This window comes from Panthera uncia, assembly GCF_023721935.1.
Source record: "Panthera uncia isolate 11264 chromosome C1 unlocalized genomic scaffold, Puncia_PCG_1.0 HiC_scaffold_4, whole genome shotgun sequence".
Lineage (NCBI taxonomy): Eukaryota > Metazoa > Chordata > Mammalia > Carnivora > Felidae > Panthera > Panthera uncia.
In genome coordinates, this window is record NW_026057585.1 from 40,739,293 (window position 1) to 40,759,366 (window position 20,074).

At 40.8% G+C, this 20,074-nt stretch overlaps 2 protein-coding genes across 4 annotated transcripts in view; one reads left to right on the forward strand and one right to left on the reverse strand.

The window, feature by feature from the left end:
* MIGA1 (mitoguardin 1) overlaps positions 1-8,547 on the reverse strand; it is a 105,889-nt gene extending 97,342 nt beyond the window's left edge. The window contains exons 1-2 of one of the 2 annotated variants that reach the window (XM_049616968.1): positions 8,437-8,547; positions 4,261-4,374 (exon numbers count right to left, since the gene is read on the reverse strand). In XM_049616968.1, the coding sequence (XP_049472925.1) occupies positions 4,261-4,359 (99 nt within the window). In that variant the 5' untranslated portion in view covers positions 4,360-4,374; positions 8,437-8,547. Of the gene's footprint in view, positions 1-4,260; positions 4,375-5,138; positions 5,617-8,436 lie in introns of those variants that run through there. The other variant, XM_049616967.1, reaches the window with a different exon arrangement.
* Positions 8,548-16,962: 8,415 nt separating this feature from the next.
* Positions 16,963-20,074, forward strand: part of USP33 (ubiquitin specific peptidase 33) — a 64,202-nt gene continuing 61,090 nt past the window's right edge. For both annotated transcript variants that reach the window (XM_049616970.1, XM_049616972.1), the window contains exon 1: positions 16,963-17,201. The gene's annotated coding sequence lies outside the window, so the exon portion shown is untranslated. The remainder of the gene's footprint in view (positions 17,202-20,074) is intronic.

Consider the following 20,074-nt stretch of genomic DNA (forward strand, 5'->3'; position numbering starts at 1 on the left):
AGAAAAAGTATAGCAAATAAGCTTTTACAGAGGAACTGTTGGTAATTTTTTTTCTCTTTTATTCTTTTCCATATTTGTCAAATTATCTTTCAAGCACATAGTCCTAAAAAAGGAAAGAAAAGAAAAGAGAGATGGGCGCCTGGGTGGCTCAGTCAGTTAAGTCTCCTGCTTCGGCTCGATCATGATCTTGCGGTTTGTGGGTTCAAGACCCAAGTCAGGCTCTGTGCTGACAGCTCAGAGTCTGGAGCCTGCTTTGGAGTCTGTGTCTCCCTCTCTCTCTTCCCCTCCCCCCTCTCAAAAATAAATAAACATTAAAAAGAAAAAAGAAAAAGTATAGCAAATAAGCTTTTACAGAGGAACTGTTGGTAATTTTTATTTTCTCTTTAATTCTTTTCTATATTTGTCAAATTTTCTTTTAAGCATATACTCCTGAAAAAGTAAACACAGGAAAAGAGAGATAGGGCACCTGGGTGGCTCAGTTGGTTAAGTGTCCAACTTCAGCTCAGGTCATGATCTCACAGTTTGTGAGTTTGAGCCCCACATGGGGCTCTCTGCTGTCAGCAGAGAGCCTGCTTCGGATCCTCTGTCCCCCTCTTTCTCTGCCCCTCCTCTGCTCTCTCTCTCTCAAAAAAATGAATAATCTAAAAGAGAGAGAGAGAGAGAGAGAAAGGAAAAGAGAGAAAATGGATTTGGGGATGAAGGAGATACAAGTTAAAATCTCACATTATTATATATACCTTTTGGACAAGTTAATTAAGCCCTTAAAGCCTCCAGATCTGTAAAATGGAGATGATATCTAAATTCCAGGGTTACTTTGAGGATTACAGACATTTTATGTATAAAGGACATAAATAATATCTTAAACACAGTGAACACTAGGTATAATTGCTACTTCTCATACATCTGTGCCACATCCTTCCCTATATATAAATGTAAAATTACACTATACTCCTCCCATCTGAGATACCACTCACTTTAACACGTAAGCAAGTTTTGCAAACATTGAAATGTAAAAAATGATCATCTTGGATTTAATGAAATACATTATAGCTTTAGTGAACTAAATGCTACTTTCCACACATACCTTTTTCTTCAGCACAATGAAGTACATATTGCATTAGAAACAAATATTAAAAATAAAGGGACTGTTCCCATGGAAATGGGATTCCCTAATCATTAGGAAAATGCAAATCAAAACAATGATATACCAACTCAGACAGCTTTAGGTGGCTACTATTAAAAAAAAAAACAAAAACAGAGAAAGATGTTTCCAAATGACATATCAGATAAAGGGTTAGTATCCAAAATCTATAAAGAACTTTCCAAACTCAACACCTGAAAAACAGATAATCCAGTGAAGAAATAGGCAGAAGACATGAATAGACACTTTTTCAAAGAAGACATCCAGATGGCCAACAGACATATGAAAAGATGCTCAATGATACTCATCATCAGGGAAATACAAATCAAAACCAAACTGAGATACCACCTCACACTGGTCAGAGTAGCTAAAATGAACAAATCAGGAAACTATAGATGCTGGCAAGGATGTGGAGAAACGGGAACCCTCTTGCACTGTTGGTGGGAATGCAAATTGGTGCAGCCACTCTGGAAAACAGTGTGGAGATTCCTCAAAAAATTAAAAATAGAACTACCCTATGACCCAGTAATAGCACTACTAGGAATTTACCCAAGGGATACAGGAGTGCTGATGTACAGGGGCACATGTACCCCAATGTTTATAGCAGCACTTTCAACAATAGTCAAATTATGGAAAGAGCCTAAATGTCCATCAACTGATGAACAGATAAAGAAGATGTGGTTTATATATACAATGGAACACTACTTGGCAATGAGAAAGAATGAAATCATGCCATTTGCAGCAACATGGATGGAACTGGAAGATATGCTGAGTGAAATAAGTCAGTCAGAGAAGGACAGATATCATGTTTTACTCCTATGTGGATCTTGAGAAACTTATCAGAAGACCATGGGGGAAGGGAAGGGGTAAAAATAGTTACAAAGAGAGAGGTAGGGAGGCAAACCATAAGAGACTCTTAAATACAGAGAACAAACTGAGGGTGGATGGGGTTGGGGGAGAGGAGAAAATGGGTAATGGACATTGAGGAGGGCACTTGTTGGGATGAGCACTAGGTGTTGTGTGTAAGCGATGAACCACAGGAATCTACCCCAAAAACCAAGAGCACACTTTACACACTATATGTTAGCCAATTTGACAATAAATTATATTTAAAAAAAAAAAAAAAACAAAAACACAAAATAACAAGTGTTGGTGAGAATGTGGAGAAATGGGAACCTTGTGCACTGCTGGTAGAATGAAAACTGGCAGAGCCACTATGGAAAACAATATGCCAGTTCCTCAACAAATTAAAAATAGAATTACCATGTGATCCAGAAATTTCACTTCTAGGTATATATCCAAAAGAACTGAAAAGCAGGGACTTGAGTAGATATTCATACAGTCATGTTCATAACACCATTATTCACAATAGCCAAAAGACAGAAGTAACCCAAATGACCTGTGATGAATGAACAAATAAAATGCAGTGTATACATAAAATCAAGTGTTATTCAACCTGGGAAAAGAAAGAAATTCTGACGTGCTACAAAATGGATGAATCTTGAGGACATCATGCTAAGTAAAATAAACCATTCCCCCAAAGACAAACATTATATAATTCCATTTATGAGGTACTTAGAGTAGTCAAATTAGAAACAGAGGGGGAATGGAAAGTTGCTATTTAGTGGCTGTACAGTTTCAGATTTGCAAGAAGTTCCAAAGATTGGTTGCACAACAATATACCTAACGCTACTGAACTATACATTTTATAATGGTTAAAAAGGTAAATTTTATGTTATGTATATTTTACCCCTATAAAACAAAATTAAAGGACTGTGATGAGAACAGGTCCACTTCGATAACATAATTCACTGAAAATATTTTTTTTTTACTTTATTTTGATTTGAGAGAGAGACACAGAGAGAGAGAGTATGAGAGGGTAGAGGGGCTGAGGGAGAAAGAGAGACTCCCAAGCAGGCCCTACACTCAACACAGCCCAACGTGGGGCTCGATCCCACAACCCTGGGATCATGACCTGAAATCAAGAGTTGGGACACTCAACTGAGTAACCCAGGCACTCCATCACTGAAAATAACTTTAATGGACTATGTAAATTCACTTAAGGAGGACTATTTATTCTTAAGTTTTGTTTGTTTATGTATGTATGTATCTCTACACCCAGCATGGGACTTGAAACTCACAACTCCAAGATCAAGAGTCACTTGCTCTTCCAAGTGAGCTGGCCAGGCACCTCAGTACTATTTTTTTTTTTTTAAGTAATAAAATCTCCTTTTTAAAATTTTTTTTAATGTTTATTTATTTTTGAGAGACCGAGAGAGACAGAGCACAAGCAGGGGAGGGACAGAGAGAGAGGGAGACACAGAATCTGAAGCAGGCTCCAGGCTCTGAGCTATCAACACAGAGCCCGATGGGGGGCTCAAACCCATGAACTGTGAGATCATGACCTGAGCCACCCAGGTGCCCCTACAATATCCTTTTAAAAGTTATGAATATGAGAGGAGCCTGGGTAGCTCAGTCGGTTAAGCAGCCGACTTTGGCTCAGGTCATGGTCTTGTGGTTCGTGGGTTTGAGCCCCACATCAGGCTCTGTGCTGACAGCTCAGAGCCTGGAGCCTGCTTCGGGTTCTGTGTCTCCCTCTCTCTCTGCTCCTCCCCCACTCATGCTCTGTCTCTCTCTCTCAAAAAAAAAAAAAAAAAAAAAAACATTAAAAAAATTTTTTTTAAGTTATGAATATGGTAACAAAAAGCCATGAAATAAAAACCAAGTAAGTTTTAAACCACATTAATAAACATTTTAAAGTTTTTGGTTTTTATTTTTTGTTTTTATTTCGAAAGATAGAACACATGCACGTACATATATACCAATGGGGAAGGGCAGAGAGAAAGGGAAATGGAGAGAAGGAGAGAATGCCAACCAGGCTTTTTGCTGCCAGCACAGAGCCTGGTGTGGGGCTCAAACTCATGAACTATGAGATCACGACTTGAGTAGAAACCAAGAGTAGGACACGTAACTGACTGAGCCACCCAGGCATCCTAAACTACCTTAATAAACATTTTGACTGAACCATTTAAAACTTCAATTGAAATTTAAATACTATAAACAAAATACTATGCTCTGAGCAATAAACTTATTCGACTTCATGTTTTTTGTTTGTTTACCTGGGAGAGAGAATAGTACCAAGACAGAGGAAGATCAAACACTCTTAGTACTGCAGTCTTCAAGGAAAACTGTGATTCGCTTACTGTTTCTTCTGACATGACTCCTCTTACAACCTTCATTAAATGAAACATAAAAACATATTAGCTATTAAATGAAAGATACAAATTGAAAATTTAACTCTATCAGTGTTTTCTTTTTGCAGTTAATTATTCATGATATACTTCCCTGAAGAAAATTATGAGCCAAATTTACTCGAGCTAAAAGTTTATTAATCATCAAAGCATCCAAAAAAGAAAATGTGTTAGATTTGAACTATGAGTTCAAGTAGCACATTTTCCTTAGAAAATTACAGGTCCTAGATTCTCTCTTTTCTGCTTAAATAAATATTTCAGCTTTTTAAAAAAATTTCAGTTTATTTATTTATTTCTGGGGGGAGAGGGAAAAGAGACAGAGAGAACGAGAGCGAGAGCGAGAACGAGGGAGAGGGGGAGGGAGGGAGGGAGGGAGGGAGGGAGGGAGGGAGAGAGAGAGAGAGAGAGAGAGAGAATTCCAAGCAGGCTACACACCGGTCAGCATAGAGACCGATGTGGGGCTCACTCAGGAACCGTGAGATCATGACCCTCATCATGACCCTCATCGTGGGAAACAGAACACCACAATTACCATAGGCACATATTCATTCAGGCTCCAAGATCTCTGAGAAAACGTGAGATGGTGAGGTTAAAAATAACCTGAAAGGACTTGAGTGAATTGCCCTTGGAAAATGTGGTCTGTTCTTTAGTATGCAGATAGGGATGTTTTGCTTAAAGGAAGCCAGCTGTACATAGCACAGTGCATTCACTCCCTTTGTCTTTGCCTCTATCGTAAAGATTCTTACCGGAACATATGTATCTGCAAGGCTGCTCTCGTACACAACATACATGTACGATAGCTGAATCAGATGTACACCATTGACATGCTTTGCTAAGCTTTCTGTTGTTAATCATTGCTGATCTGTTTTTCCTGAAAACGTATATAAGAAGATGTACAATAAACCTCGGTACCTAGGGCTGTTGGCTCCGGGTCCCCTGTGCCTCACTATACTGTTGTCTCTTTTTCTCAGTTCCTTCGCCACCCCAGGTCCATGGCCCTTTGAGGCCGACATCAGATACTAAACCAACTGAGCCACCTAGGCACCCCAATATTTCAGCTTTTAAATAAAATTTAAAACCTATTTCTTCCCACTTATTTCCTTCAAATAACAGGAGGTACAGGTACTGAAAGGAACCTGATTAGAACCATGACTCCTGGCGCTAGAAGGTAACCTCAGTTCACTGAACTGAACTTCAGAACTCAGGCACTTATTCTCCTACCATTCCATTTTAAAGATGTTCAAAGAAATGCTATATGCATGCTATGAAATTTTAATATTGTTTTAATGCCTATTTCTATTGAAACCAAAGAAAGAGAAGTAGGAGGTCTACAGAGAAAGCAGCTATCTCTCATAAAGGCCCTTAAGGGTAGCAGAACTTTCACAGACATGATGGTTCAGGGTCTGGGTCTATGCTTTTCAAAGCCAGAAACTCAATTTTATCTGCGTACCCAGTTGGACACACAATAAACAAATTCACATAGTACTGATGTATATATCAGCTTACATATTTATTCATTTATAATAAGGAAATACACTAGTCAAAAAAATACTTATATATGTCATCAAGACATACCCTCTGAGATAAAACACTGTAGGAGCTAGGGGCTCCTGCGTGGCTCAGTCAGTTAAGTGCCCAACTCTTGATGTCAACTCAGGTCATGAGCTCACAGTTTGTGAGTACAAGCCCTGCACAGAGCTCTGCTCTGTGCTGACATGAGGAGGTTGCTTCATATTTTCTCTCTCCCTCTCTCTCTGTTCCTCCCCTGCTCACGCTCTCTCTTTCAAAATAAATTTTAATACCATTTAAAAAAAAATGTAGGACCTAAATTCATACGTTAAACAGTTTGCCTGGTAAACACAAAATTAATGGAACCTAAGGAATATTTTATCTAGGCCAATTAAAAGCCTGAGAACAGTCTCTGGTACACAAGAGGGTAGGCTTTTCCAGTAACCAGAATGTTTACGTCTACCAAATTTAATATTTCTTTTCCTTGAATAGCGCTATATAAACATTACTAAAGAGAAAATAAAAATCAAAAATCTTCCAATAAAAGCTTATTGGCTAGAGGCTCCTGGGTGGCTCAGTCCAACTCAATTTCAGCTCAGGTCATGATCTCACGGTCGTGATATCGAGCCCCGCATGGGACTCCTCACTGGGCAAGGAGCCTGCTTCAGATTCTTTCTCTCCCTCTCCCTCTGCCACTCCCCTGCTTCCCAGCACGCTCCCCGTTCAAAAAAGAAAAAAGAAGGGGAAAAAAAAGCTTATTGGCTATACTTTCAGTCCCTTATTTCTGCATATATCTCTGTGCTTTTTGTAGACTCCAGACCACTTTCTGTTAATATGCAGACTATCCTTTAATGTTAATATCTTTTTTTTTCAGACAAGCATCAAAACCATTAAGTAGTAGTATCCTTTCAAGAAAAACAGTAATACTAAAGGTAGGTTACTGCTACTGACACCTTATTTATTCCCTACTAGCGACACTCACAGAGTGTAAACTTAATCCCCCTTCACACATACTCTAATTGCAATGTTTAGACCCAGTATAATTCTTTCTATTTTTTTTTAATTAATTTTTTTTTTTAATGTTCTGAATCAGAGGCAGGCTCCAGGCTCTGAGTTGTCAGCAGAGAGCCCAACCGCCGGGCCTGAACTCACAGACCAAGAGATCATGATCTGATCACGACCTGAGTCAAAGTCGATGCTTAACCCACTGAGCCACCCAGACACCCCTAGACCCAGTATAATTCTGATTGAAGTACACTTATTCCAAGCAACAAACTGTGATAGAAACATATTGCTGAGAAATACAAAGGAAATTAAACCTGAGAAAAATGGTCCTCTGGAGAATGAGATTAGGGGTATAAGGTTGTGCAGGGAATCATTCCTTTTCATTATAAGTCTTCTCTAATATTTGATTTTTTTAAATACCTACATGTATTACTTTTCAAAAATACTACACTAAAGGGGGGCCTGGGTAGCTCGGTCGGTTAAGCCTCTGGCTCTTGATTTCTGCTCAGGTCATGATCTTGAGTTCATGAGTTCAAGCTCTTGAGTTGGGCTCTGCCCTGACAGTACAGAGTGATTGAAAACTTAATAATTAATAACTGAATAACTTTTAAAAAACTAATCATTTCAGTTTCTTCCATAAATACTAATTAAAATAAACACGAAGGCAGTTTAATTATTATTCAAATTTGTAGAAGGCTCTAAAACATCACCAAAACCACTATATTATGTAATTATGTAACCGTTGGAGAGCTAAAAATGTGTGATAGTTTGTTTCTTAAACACCCTAAAATTCTATTCTACAGCTTACTTTATAATTTAAGCAATAATGAAAGTCCAAATACCCCTCCCCAAACTGACGTGAAACGTAAACTCATGCACCCGAACTGAGTAAAACACAGCAAAAATATTTAGTTGCAATAACGATAAAATAACAATAATAAAGGTCTGTGCAAGAGCAAGATCTTTTGGAGTCCTCCTTCCACAATATAAATGTGGAACAACTTTGTTTACAAAAGGGCCCTGAGGCCACAATCCTCCCTATGCTCTATTATTCTCTGAAAGCACCAGCAAAGAAAGAGTAATCTTCCTCATTCAAAAACCACTCCCTGCTCAAACCACTGGCATTCACGCAAAAACTTGGACCACGCTAGCGGCCCTACCTACACCAGGACCCTCACCCCCGACCTCCACAAGCACTATCCTCAGCGGTCTTCCTTTTTTTTTTTTTTTTTTTTTTTTTTATTAACCAAGGGACCAGAAAAGTGGACTCTCGCTCGGCTCGCCCGCCCAGACCCTCGGTTGGGCTCTGAGCAGTAGTCGGGAGCCCACCCTGATTCAGCGCTCCCCTTGCGGGCCTCCCTCCGGCGTGCGGACTTCTCTGGCTTTCTGTTCCTTCACCCGCCCTGGGATTCCCGAGGGCCAAGGCCGGGGCTCCTACCCGCGCCCCACCACGCCCTACCCTGCTTGCCTCGGCCCCCGCGGGCTACACGACCCCACCCTCCCCTACGCCTTCCCCCTCCACCCTTGTACCTGGTGCTACAGGTCAGGTGCTGCGGGCTCACTCCTGATTCCCAGCCGCAGCCCAGCACTGAAGAGCCGCCTGGCCGCGGGGGCGGAGTCCTTCCGGGGTCAGAAGTGGGAAGGTGGAGAGAATGTGGCGGGGGCCTTGTAGCCTTTCAGCGCGAGGGGCTACGTGTGAAGCCGCTCTCGCCATTTTTGTGTAGGGTAGAGGCTCCTGCCTTGGCAAATGAGTTCTAAAGACTGCCTAAGAACTGCATTGTTACAGTGTTGTCAACTGGTATCGCAGTTTGTAACCTTTTGAGGGATCTAGGTCTATTCAGCGAATCTGGTGCCCTGTGGGGATTTTACCCCAGACGAATGCACATAGACTCTTACAGACGCTCATACATTATTAAAAGAAAAACATATGTACAGTATGTACAAATTCAGATGCCCGAAACCAATCCATGGATCCCGAATTAAGAACTTCTACTCTAGATCCGCAGCACCTAAACTAATGAATGTTAAGAGGCATTCCAATCCTGTATCGATGAAGTTATTGATTTCAATTACTCTCCACGTTTCCCACTGAATTAAAATATGTAAATATGGCCACCTATGAGTTGTCAGGCAGGGTATTCACTGCTCTTAGGTTCTAATACAGAGAAAACGAGGGAGGGAGCGTGGAGAATGACAATAAAAAAAGATGCTGTTTCTATTTGCAGTCTTGAGTCAAAACATTCCATCAGAACTGCAGATTTAAAAATTCCAATTACTGATCATATTTGTGGTGAAATGCCCAAATAACTTTGTAAGGATAGCTAAAACATGACAGCAGATGTTACTATTCCAACCTAAGGAACAGGAATGAATAATCATTTCTATTAGTTTTCAAAATTCCTATTTAGTCAAATGGAAACTAGGAAATGACAATACTGATGTGTGACATCACTAGATGAATAATAGCCAAAAGTGCACAGAGTTCTTGGTGAAAATATTTTGCACTTTTTAAGTAAATGGAGGTATTGACATTTGAAGAACCTGGAATGTGTAAGGTTTTTTGTTTATTCTCCCAGTCTCCTTTCTGCTGCCTCCTCCCTACATCCCACAACTTACATTCAACATAATGGGAACAGCAGTAGTAATGATAAGTACCACTTAAAGCAACTTTACTGACGACATTATCTCTTTGAATTCCACAATAGACATTATGAAGGAGATATTTGTACATACTGGTTATGGATTTTACTCTTTAACAGGGGAATAAGAAATGCATATTTTCTTTATTTTCCTAAATCAGTGTAAATTGCTCCAAGCCCCCCTTCTCCTGGGTTGGCAGATTATTTGCTAAAATTCATGAAGGGAAACCTCATTAAAGTGGACATGAGGTGCTACAAGGAGAGTGGAAGGGGAAAATGTACCACTCGATGTCAATTAGAGAAAGAATCATCAATCACAAGCCCCAATAAGGAAAGAATACACTGTATCTCCTACAAGAAATCCATACTACCCCTACAATTCAGCCAGTGAGAAGCCATCATCACCCCGAATCCTTGCTTTTCTCCAAAGGACTTTTGTTCAAAACAACCCCTCCCAACTTTCTCCTTCTCCATAAAATAATGTTCTTCTCCTGTGTTTGTCAGACTTGCCTATGGTTTGCCATAGCTTGCTTGTCCCAAATTGCAATTCTCTGTTATTCCTAAATAAAACCGTGTTTGCTGATAAAATAATTGACTTTTATTTTTAAGGTTAACATGCAGTGTTAGTCATTAGTATGTATATCAGTTAGGATGCTGTTAGCTAGAAGCAAAAAACAAAAACAAAACATAAGTAGTTTGTTTAATAATGGCTTAAACCATAGGACAGAGTATTTCACATGGATGCAGCATCAGGCAGGCAGAGTCTCATATTTGCATATGATGTCACAAGCTATCTTAGCCCAGGGGAAAAATGGGTCTTGGTTAATTCTAAAGGTCTGTCCCTCACCCAAAGTGAGGGTAATCATTAATCAACCATTAATGAATGTGGGAGATCCTATATGCATAGTATCAAAACAATACTGTAGTTTCAGACTGCCTCAGTTCGAATCCTTTGTCTGCCACTTACTAGGTATGTGATCTTAGGGCAAAAACTTAACCTCATTATGCCTCAGTTTCCTCATTGGGGTGTTGGGAGATAAATGTAATAGTATTTGTAAAGCACTAAGATTCTTATATAAGTTTTTAACTTGGGTTACTTGTAACTCCATGGGCTCTGAGGATAAAACTTTATCTCCATATAATCGGTTTCCTTTGTTATCCTATATATTTTGTTTATGCACGTAAAAACATTACTTTGAGAAGAGGGGCTCTGTCAAAGGGATCCAAGATAACAAAAAGTAGTTAAGAACTTAGAACAATCCTGGCACAAATTTCTAAGATGTATGGCATATTCCGTGGGACTTTTCTACATTCTTTGGCATAAGCTCCAAAGTTAAGAGAAACAGATGCCAAGTGCCCTAAGTATTCTTAAAAAGGATGCTAGACCAACTCCACAAGGCATGTTAGGAGAATGTGAGGCTGATTTAGCAATCCTCAGTACTCACATACCTCCAGGGAATGATATGGCAAAATTGATCAAAGAAGATGGAAAAATGAAAATGCCTACAAGAGAGTTTTCTGGAGTGCTGCGCAATTTCCTCCCCCTCCTCCCGAGTGGGGAGAGCAGGGTGCATAACCCATCCTACTCTCACCTCAAGCCAAGTGAAGGAATTTTAAGAAACTCAGAGAATTTGACTTCCATGTCCTGTAGCATATATCACCTGAAAAGTCTAAAGACAATAGACTATCCCAAGAGGCCTTTGATGGCAGAGCAAATACAGAGGGCTGCAGTGGCAGTGGCCTGTACTTGCAATTCTGCAAGAAAAATTATCCTATGGGCCAAATGAATGCCACAGAAGGTAGCCAGGCTTGAATTACCTTAATAGTTGTTATCTTTGAACCAGGAACTAAGTGGACTATCCAAATGGTTAGCCACAGATTTTTTTCCCCTCCATATTAGAAAAATACAGTGAGAGGTTCCCAGCAAGGGGGGCATTCATTGTGGAACTCACAAAAGGGCTATAAGAAAAAAGCCAGAATTTAGGAGTGAGCCACGTGCAGAAGGCACCCAAGTCAGATTGAACGCATATATCTGGTATTTCATTTAGGATATTTAGGCTCACTGCTCACTCTGACACAGTAAATGGCCAATGAACTTCATAAATTATTGGTGGAAACAGCACTTATCAAGTGAAAATATTAAGCCTGACCAAAGTCTAGCACTTTAGTTAAAAACAATCACATCACCTAAATAGATTAATTCTTTTAGGTAATTCATATATCCAATTACTTTTTCCATTAAGTGCTAAAATCTGGCAGAGTTCCCAGAAATAACTCAGGGCCTCCTTTTAAATCCATAAAATGCCAAAGGGTATATAATGGCCATTATATCCTTGTTCTCATTATCCACCCAGGAGTGTTTGGCAGACTCCTCCACAAGTCTCAACTAAGCTGATCAAGGCATTTAGAACTCAGACTATGGTTCTAGATGCTAATTTAGAACATTTAGTCCATATACATCCAAATATTACAGATTCAGTTCCTCAAAATGATAAGTGTAGTGATACCATATGACCCAGAATTCCTATATAATACACAAGAGAAAGTAGAAGATACATTACATAAAAACTTGTACACGAGGGGTTCCCAGTGGCTCAGTCTGTCAAGCATCCAACTTCAGCTCATGATCTTATGGTTTGGAGCCTGCCTGGGATTCTCTCTCTCCCTCTTTCTCTCTCCCCTTTCCCCACTACATGCACTCACTCTTTCTGTCTCAAAATAAATAAATAAACTTAAAAAAAAGTTACTTTGGGGTGCCTTGGTGGCTCACTTGGTTGAGCATTTGATTCTTGATGTCAGCTCAGGTCATGGTCCCATGGTTGTGGGACTGAGCCCTGCATCAGGCTCCCTGTTGAGTGTGGAGCCTGCTTAAGATTCTCTCCCTCTCTTCATCTGCTCCTCTCCCCAACTTTTGCATTCTATCTCTAAAATAGAAATTTAAATAAATAAATAAATAAATAAATAAATAAAAGTTATTTGACACAAAGGCACCTGAGTGGCTCAGTCAGTTGAGCATCTGACTAAGGCTCAGGTCGTAATCTCACAGTTCATCAGTTTGAGCCTGGCATCAGGATCTCTATTGTCAGCACAGAGCCTGCTTCTGATCCTCTGTCCCTTTCTCTCTCTGCCCCTCCCCTGCTCACACTCTCTCTCAAAAATAAATAAAACATTAAAAAAAAAAAGAACAAGAACAAGAACAATAGAATTAAAATTAAAACACATGGAAACAAGAGTTCCTATTTTGCATATTTGGAAATTACAACATTTCAAAAGTCTAGAAAACCATACTATTTTTAAAATTAATAAAATTAAAAGAGTTGCATCTGTTTTCTATATATTTAAATGAGAAACATTTTGTAAAGTATAAGAAAATTACTATCTTAATTTAGAAATATATTTTATATAGTTAGAAAATATATTTTATGTTTCTTTCATAATTTCATATTCACTCATCTTCTTCCATAGCAGGTTTATTGATTTGTCCATTCTTATACATTGTGGCATGCACTGTGCTGAATGCTGGAAAAATAAGAAAAATTCCTGCTCACAGTTTGGTTCAGGAGATGGAAAAGTGAATAAATCACTGTGGTGTATAATAATGACACCACAGTGTATAATTTATACTAGAAGTTTAATATCACTAAAGAATATTCCATAAAAGAAAGGGTCCAAATGGCCTTAAGAAGTTGAAGTTTGCTTCTCCCAGGAGGTGACCCTTGAAGGATGTGAAGTTCACTTTTAAGAGAAAGAGTAAAAGGCAAAAAGTCATTCTATGCTTAGGGTTAAGGAAAGCAGCACTAAATAAAAAAGGCAAGGAGCAGGGGCTCCTGGGTGGCTCAGTCGGTTAAGTGACCTCAGCTCAGGTCATGATCTCACAGTCCGTGAGTTTGAGCCCCGAGTCGGGCTCTGTGCTGACAGCTCAGAGCCTGGAGCCTGCTTCAGATTCTGTGTCTCCCTCTCTCTCTGCCCCTCCCCTGCTCATGCTCTGTCTCTCTCACTCTCAAAAATGAATAAATGTTAAAAAATTTTTTTTAAAAAGGCGAAGAGCAAATGTTTTGCCCTTTAGGAGAATGAAATGTAGGGGCGCCTGGGTGGCTCAGTCGGTTAGGTGGCCGACTTCAGCTCAGGTCATGATCTCGCGGTCTGTGAGTTCTAGCCCCGCGTCGGGCTCTGTGCTGACAGCTCAGAGCCTGGAGCCTGCTTCAGATTCTGTGTCTCCCTCTCTCTGACCCTCCCCTGTTCATGCTCTGTCTCTCCCTGTCTCAAAAATAAACGTTAAAAAAAAATTGAAAAAAAAAAAAAAAGGAGAATGAAATGTAAATTCGAAGACCTTGAGGATTGCATGTGTTTGATAGGGTGTAACAAAAGATGAGATAAGAGGAGAAAATCTGGGTGGAACTAATGCCACCAGGGGCTAGGATGAGGCAAGCAAGGTGCCTAAGGTACACAGGTGCTCTGTTTTAGGCAAGTGCAAGGTCCTTAGATATTGCACTTTAGGTACCTTGCTTATCTCATCCTAGGCCCTTGATGAGAAACAAAACAAGACAAAACAAAACAAAATAAAACACTTTTGGGGCAACAAGGACTCATTAAAGAGTTACAAGATGGGATTTATGTTTTAGAAAGAGTTATGTTCAGAATAATAACATTAAATTAGAGGAGAGACTAGAGTCAGACATGCAGCCATCGAAGTAATCTAGGTAAGAATGAAGAGGATCTGTACAGAGGAACCTTCTTAGGTTCTCTCCCCCATGGAGTCAGTTGAACATCTATTGATTTTTTTCTTCTTCTTTTTTTTAAAGTTTATTTATTTGTTCTGAGAGAGAGAGCGAGAGAGAAGAGGGGCAGAGAGAGAGGAAGAGAGAAAAGAGAGACAGAGAGAGAGAATCCCAAGCAGGCTCCATGCTGCTAGCAGCATGGAGCCTGATGCAGGGTTCAGTCTCACAAACTGTGAGATCATGACCTGGATGGAAGTCAAGAGTTGGATGCTTAACTGACTGAGCCATCTAGGCAGTCCCTTTTTTAACTTTTTGAGGAACCTCCATACTGTTTTCCATAATGCGCCACTTTACATTCCCACCAACAGTGCAAGAGCATTCCCCTTTCTCTGTATCCTCACCAACACCTGTTGTTTCTTGTGCTGTTAATTTTAGCCATTCTGACAGGTGTGAGATGATACCTCATCATGTTTTGTTTTTTTTAATTTTTAGTGTTTTATTTATTTATTTTTATTAAATAAAAATTTTTTTTTTAACGTTTATTTATTTTTGAGATAGGGAGAGACAGAGCATGAACAGGGGAGGGTCAGAGAGAGAGGGAGACACAGAATCTGAAGCAGGCTCCAGGCTCTGAGCAGTCAGCACAGAGCCCGACGCAGGGCTCGAACTCCTGGACCGCGAGATCATGACCTGAGCCGAAGTCGGACGCTTAACCAACTGAGCCACCCAGGCACCCCAGTGTTTTATTTATTTTTGAGAGAGAGAGAGACAGGGCATGAATGGGGTGGGGGCGCGCGGAGCAGAGACAGAGAGGGAGACACAGAATCTGAAACAGGCTCAAGTCTCTGAGTTGTCAGCACAGAGCCTGATGTGGGGTTGAAACAGAATGGTGAGATCAAGGCCTGAGCTAAAGTCTGACACTTAACTGACAGCCACCCAGATGCCCCTCATCGTGTTTTTCTGTTTTTGTTTTAATGTTTATTTCTGAGAGAGAGAGTACGAGTGGGGGTGGGGCAGAGAGAGAGAGGGAACAGATGATCCAAAGCAGGCTCTTTGCAGGCAGCAGAGAGCCTGACTCGGGGCTTGAACTCACGAACTGTGAGATCATGACCTGAGCTGAAGTTGGACACTCAACTCACTGAGCCACCCAGGCGCCCCTCTGATCTTGGTTTTGATTTGTATTTCCCTGATGATGAGTGATGTTCGGCATCTTTTCATGTGTCTGTACACCATTTGGATGTCTTCTCCGGAAAAATGCCTAGTCATATGAGAAGGTATTTGTTTTGATATGACCATTTCAATTATCTTCCTTCTCCCTCTTCCTAACTCTATTTCTTTTCTTCTTTTTCCCCTTCACTTCTTCTCCCCCACCATTTTTACTTTGATTAAATGTAAAATGTGCACATTAAAAAATATTGCATATTGATGAGAGCCTCTTTCATATGCTTAACAGACTGAGCCACCCAGGTGTCCCATCACTCTTAGTTCTTAACAAAGGAGTCATATTTAAAACACTTAGGTATTTGATTTTTAAAAATAAAAATTAACCACATTGCTGATATCCTATAGCCTGTAAACTGCAATATTTTGAAATATACTGAAAAAAAAGGGAGGAGTGGTAGTGCCATGGGCACCCTCCAAATTGTGAAAACTCCATTCTCTCTCCATGAATCCAGGGTAGGTGACCATTCATAGTGAAGTCTTTGTGTCAATCTCTACATAGCTAGCAAAGGTTCATTTTTTCCACTTTTATCATAAAAATAGAAGCTCCCATATCTTCTACTTGATTCTGATGGAGATTGAGCATCTTGCATAGCACTTGGCTATGTGCTTCTATTTTGGAGACCACAAAGTTAGAGGTAATTGGATATATGAAACTGGCAATTTTAACAATAATTTCCATTAATTTAACTGCTTTTATTGTTTGTGTAGCAATCAATTGATCACATTTAAGCTAAATAAATTAGAAGGCAGGTCTCTTCCAGTACTCTAGGCACTAAGCAGATACTAAGGTTTCAATAAATGATTTTGATTTTGGCCTTAGGGGAAAACAGGAGAGATGAATTTCTCCTTTGCAGATGTAGAAAAGTAAAGACAATTACTTTCAGAGAATCTAAGTCCTAAGAAGTTGAAAGAAGAAGGAGAAAACAGTGTTGAATCAAGTTGTAAAGGGGCCCCTGGGTGGCTCAGTTAAGCGTCTGATTTGGGCTCAGGTCAAGATCTCACAGTTCACCAATTCGAGTCCCGCCTCTGGCTCTGTGCTGACAGTTCAGAGCCTGGAGCCTGTTTCAGATTCTGTGTGTCTCCTTCTTTCTCTGACGCTCCCCTGCTCACGCTCTGTCTCTCGCCCTCAAAAAAAAAAAAAAAAAAAAAAAGTTGTCTAATGTTTCTTTGCCTAAGGTTGGACACCTGAGGCCCTTCAGCAGCCAGGCTTAATGCAAATTCTCTAACGCATTGAGACAAGACCTGCTAAAGGCCGTATAGCGTGAATGCAGAAGAGCGGGAGAACACGTGTAAAAACGACAAGAGCCCAAAGCCTAAAACTGCTCTGATTTGTACTCAGTTCCAGTACCCAAACTACTAAGTAAGCCCTGATCCTGAGGGCAGGCCTGGGTCTCCGCACCTGGTCCCTGCCGCCGCGGCCACGCCCTGGGGGCGGGGCGGGGTATTTTTGCAGCTCCGCCCCTTCCCGCCCAACCGCGGCGCCCCAGACGCCTGCGGCGTCCGCGGAGACACCGGAAGGAGCTGCGGCTGCTGCGGAAAGTGGCCGGTGCGGGAGGCGGGGACCCTGCGGGCAGCGCTGCAGAGCCGTTTTCCTACCTTCCCGACGCGACGCCTCACCTCCCTGAATCCCGGGTAGTGAGAGAGGATTTTGCGGAGGTGCGGCCGCAGGCCACCATTGGCTGTGCTGGCGGGGCCCGCGGGGAAGGCCGTGGAGGTGAGCGCGGCGCTCCTGGGAGGGGCGCGGGGCCGAAGGGCGCCTCGCCTGCAGCCAGGGGCCGGTCTCGGTTCTCGCTCCCGCGCGCTGGGGCTGCGGCCGCTGCAGTGGCCTCTTTTTCTTGGTCTAGGGATGTGGTGGTCGCATGGACGAGAAGAAGGCCTCAGTCTCTCTCAGTGCTCTGCGTTTCAGGAATGATCTGGTGGCCGCCCCGATAGGGGTCGGCGGAGGACGCGAGTCAGTCGTAAATTTGAGGAAGGGTCCCCAGGGGGCGCTCCCCTGGGAAGCGGGAGATAAGAGGGGTGTAGCGAGTCCCTGAAAGGGGCCCCGCTGCTTTCCTTGGTATCTCCATTCCGGCTTGCCGGGCCCTCCCGGTGGGTGCAGACTACTGAAAGCCCCGCAGCGCGCTGGCTCCTAGGTCCCGGTTTCGTTTTGCAGCGCAGTTGAGGTGATCGGACCTGTTTGTGCAGCCCCAAAGCCCCGTTATTCGTTGTTATTAACGGGAAAATCTTAGGTGTCATTCTCCCTGGAATGTTTCTTCGACCAGTGTTTGATCCATATTGTTTCAGAGGTTATCCCGTACAGTCTGTCCATCTACAGCTTTTGTTTGTGTCGAATTTCCATAGTGTGTGGTTTCCCAGATCTTTTTACTCGTACATATTTACCAAGTACAAAATGTTCTTTATTTGAATGTTTACAGGGTGCAAGTTGAATTGTTGTTTGAAAATCTCCTAGGTGTTTTGCCCTCAACTTAATATTTTTATTAGGATTTACATTCTCATGTAATTAGTATTAGGCCTGGAAAATTGAATCAGAGGGTAAAATCCTAGCAGGAGCACCCATAGGCTCTAAACTGAGAATGAATTTTACAAGGATCTCTAGACTTTTTAATAGTTGTATAGAATTATATAATTTGTTAGCTTAATTAGATTATTTTTCCTTTAAGAAAAACCTGTTTGGGTCGCCTGGGTGGCGCAGTCGGTTAAGCGTCCGACTTCAGCCAGGTCACGATCTCGCGGTCCGTGAGTTCGAGCCCCGCGTCAGGCTCTGGGCTGATGGCTCGGAGCCTGGAGCCTGTTTCCGATTCTGTGTCTCCCTCTCTCTCTCTGCCCCTCCCCCGTTCATGCTCTGTCTCTCTCTGTCCCAAAAATAAATAAAAAACGTTGAAAAAAAATTTTTAAAAAATAAAAAAAAAAAAGAAAAACCTGTTTAAAAAATAATGAGGCCTTCTTCGTTCCATTTCTAGATGAGACGATTTTATCGTTTGGGAAGGTCTGACCAAAGCAGATAATAAGCTATTACTTGAACCTAATACAAATAATGAATTTGGGCTATTAATATAAGTAAGGAGAAAGAGTAGGAATCTTACTGAAGACAAAGCTAATTTTAAGAGAAGGTAATAGTAATAGTTACATTATGCTGGTAGGTTTATGTTATTTCACTTACTTTGGTAGGATTAAAAAAAAGAACTATACAAAAATATTACAAGAATAAAATATTTGAACTGCTGTATGCAAGAGGGGTAGTCTACATAAGATTGCATCTTATTTTTGATCTGGTTTATTGCCGACTTTCACTTTTTTGTCTTAATGAGCTTTTTATAAACTACCAATAACCAAATAACAGGGCAGTTAGATTGTAGTAAATAGTTTATTTTAAATATTTGAAATTCTGAGTTAAGGAGATAATTCTTAATTTTTATGTATTGCTGCTAGAATTTTCAGTGACCTTTCACATGTGCAATCTTGTTTGAACCTCATGCCAGTTTTCTAAATTAGGAATGCCAAGAAGTAAAGTCTTTTCCCATGACAGAAGCATTTCGAAATTGTGTAAGGATCAGAATTTCCTTAAAGCCTGAAAAAATCTTGCTGAAATAACTGATAAAAATTGGAATTCAGTTGGATATTAGAGCACTGTGAATTGTAATATATGACAGATTGTGGACTCGTTGCAAGAAAATGAAGTACCTAAATAATGAACGATTTTTGGTGAGACATGAAATGTAGACATTTTTTAAAAAGAAAAGAATAAGTAACAGCTCTTTTTTTTTGTTTTAAGTTTTATTTACTTAAGTAATCTCTACATCTAGTGCGGGGCTTGAACTCAGAACCCTGAGATCAAGAGTCACATACACTTGGGACCCCTGGGTGGCTCAGTTGGTTAAGCATCCAACTTCGGCCCAGGTCATGATCTCACAGTTCGTGAGTTCGGGACTTGCATCAGGCTCTGTGCTGGCAGCTCAGAGCCTGGAGCCTGCTTCGGATTCTGTGTCTCCCTCTCTCTCTGCACCTCCCCAGCTCATGCTCGCACTCTGTCTCTGTCAAAAATAAATAAACTTAAAAAAAAAAAATTTAAAAAAGAACCACAAAATCCTTCGACTGAGCCTTCCTCAGCCAGGTGCCCCAGTAACACTTCCTTATTTAGTGTAGTTTTTAAACCTTTTTTTTCAAGTCTGCATGTGATTACAAGAGCGTTTTAATAAGTAAGATAGCTCCAAAGAGTACAAGATAAGTAGAATGGTTTAATCATCTATAAAAAGGATCATGAATTTTGTACAGTATAGTATATAAATAAAACTGATATTTTATTATTATCTTTCTTTAAGCGGTACACCCTACATGGGAGTTGAACTCATTACTCTGAGATCAAGAGTTGCTTGCTCTACTCACTGAGCCAGCCAGGCTCCCCAAGAACTAATATTTTAAAAATTATTCATGTATCGAAATAAATTTATCTTAGAAGGCTAAGTAAGTTATCTGTTTAGTTTACAAGGAAAAGCCCTTTGGAAAAGAAAGAGAATGAAACATGGTTTCTGCCTTCAAAGAACGTAATTACAGTCAAGCCTTCTGTCAAGTAGTCGTGCCCCCCTTCCC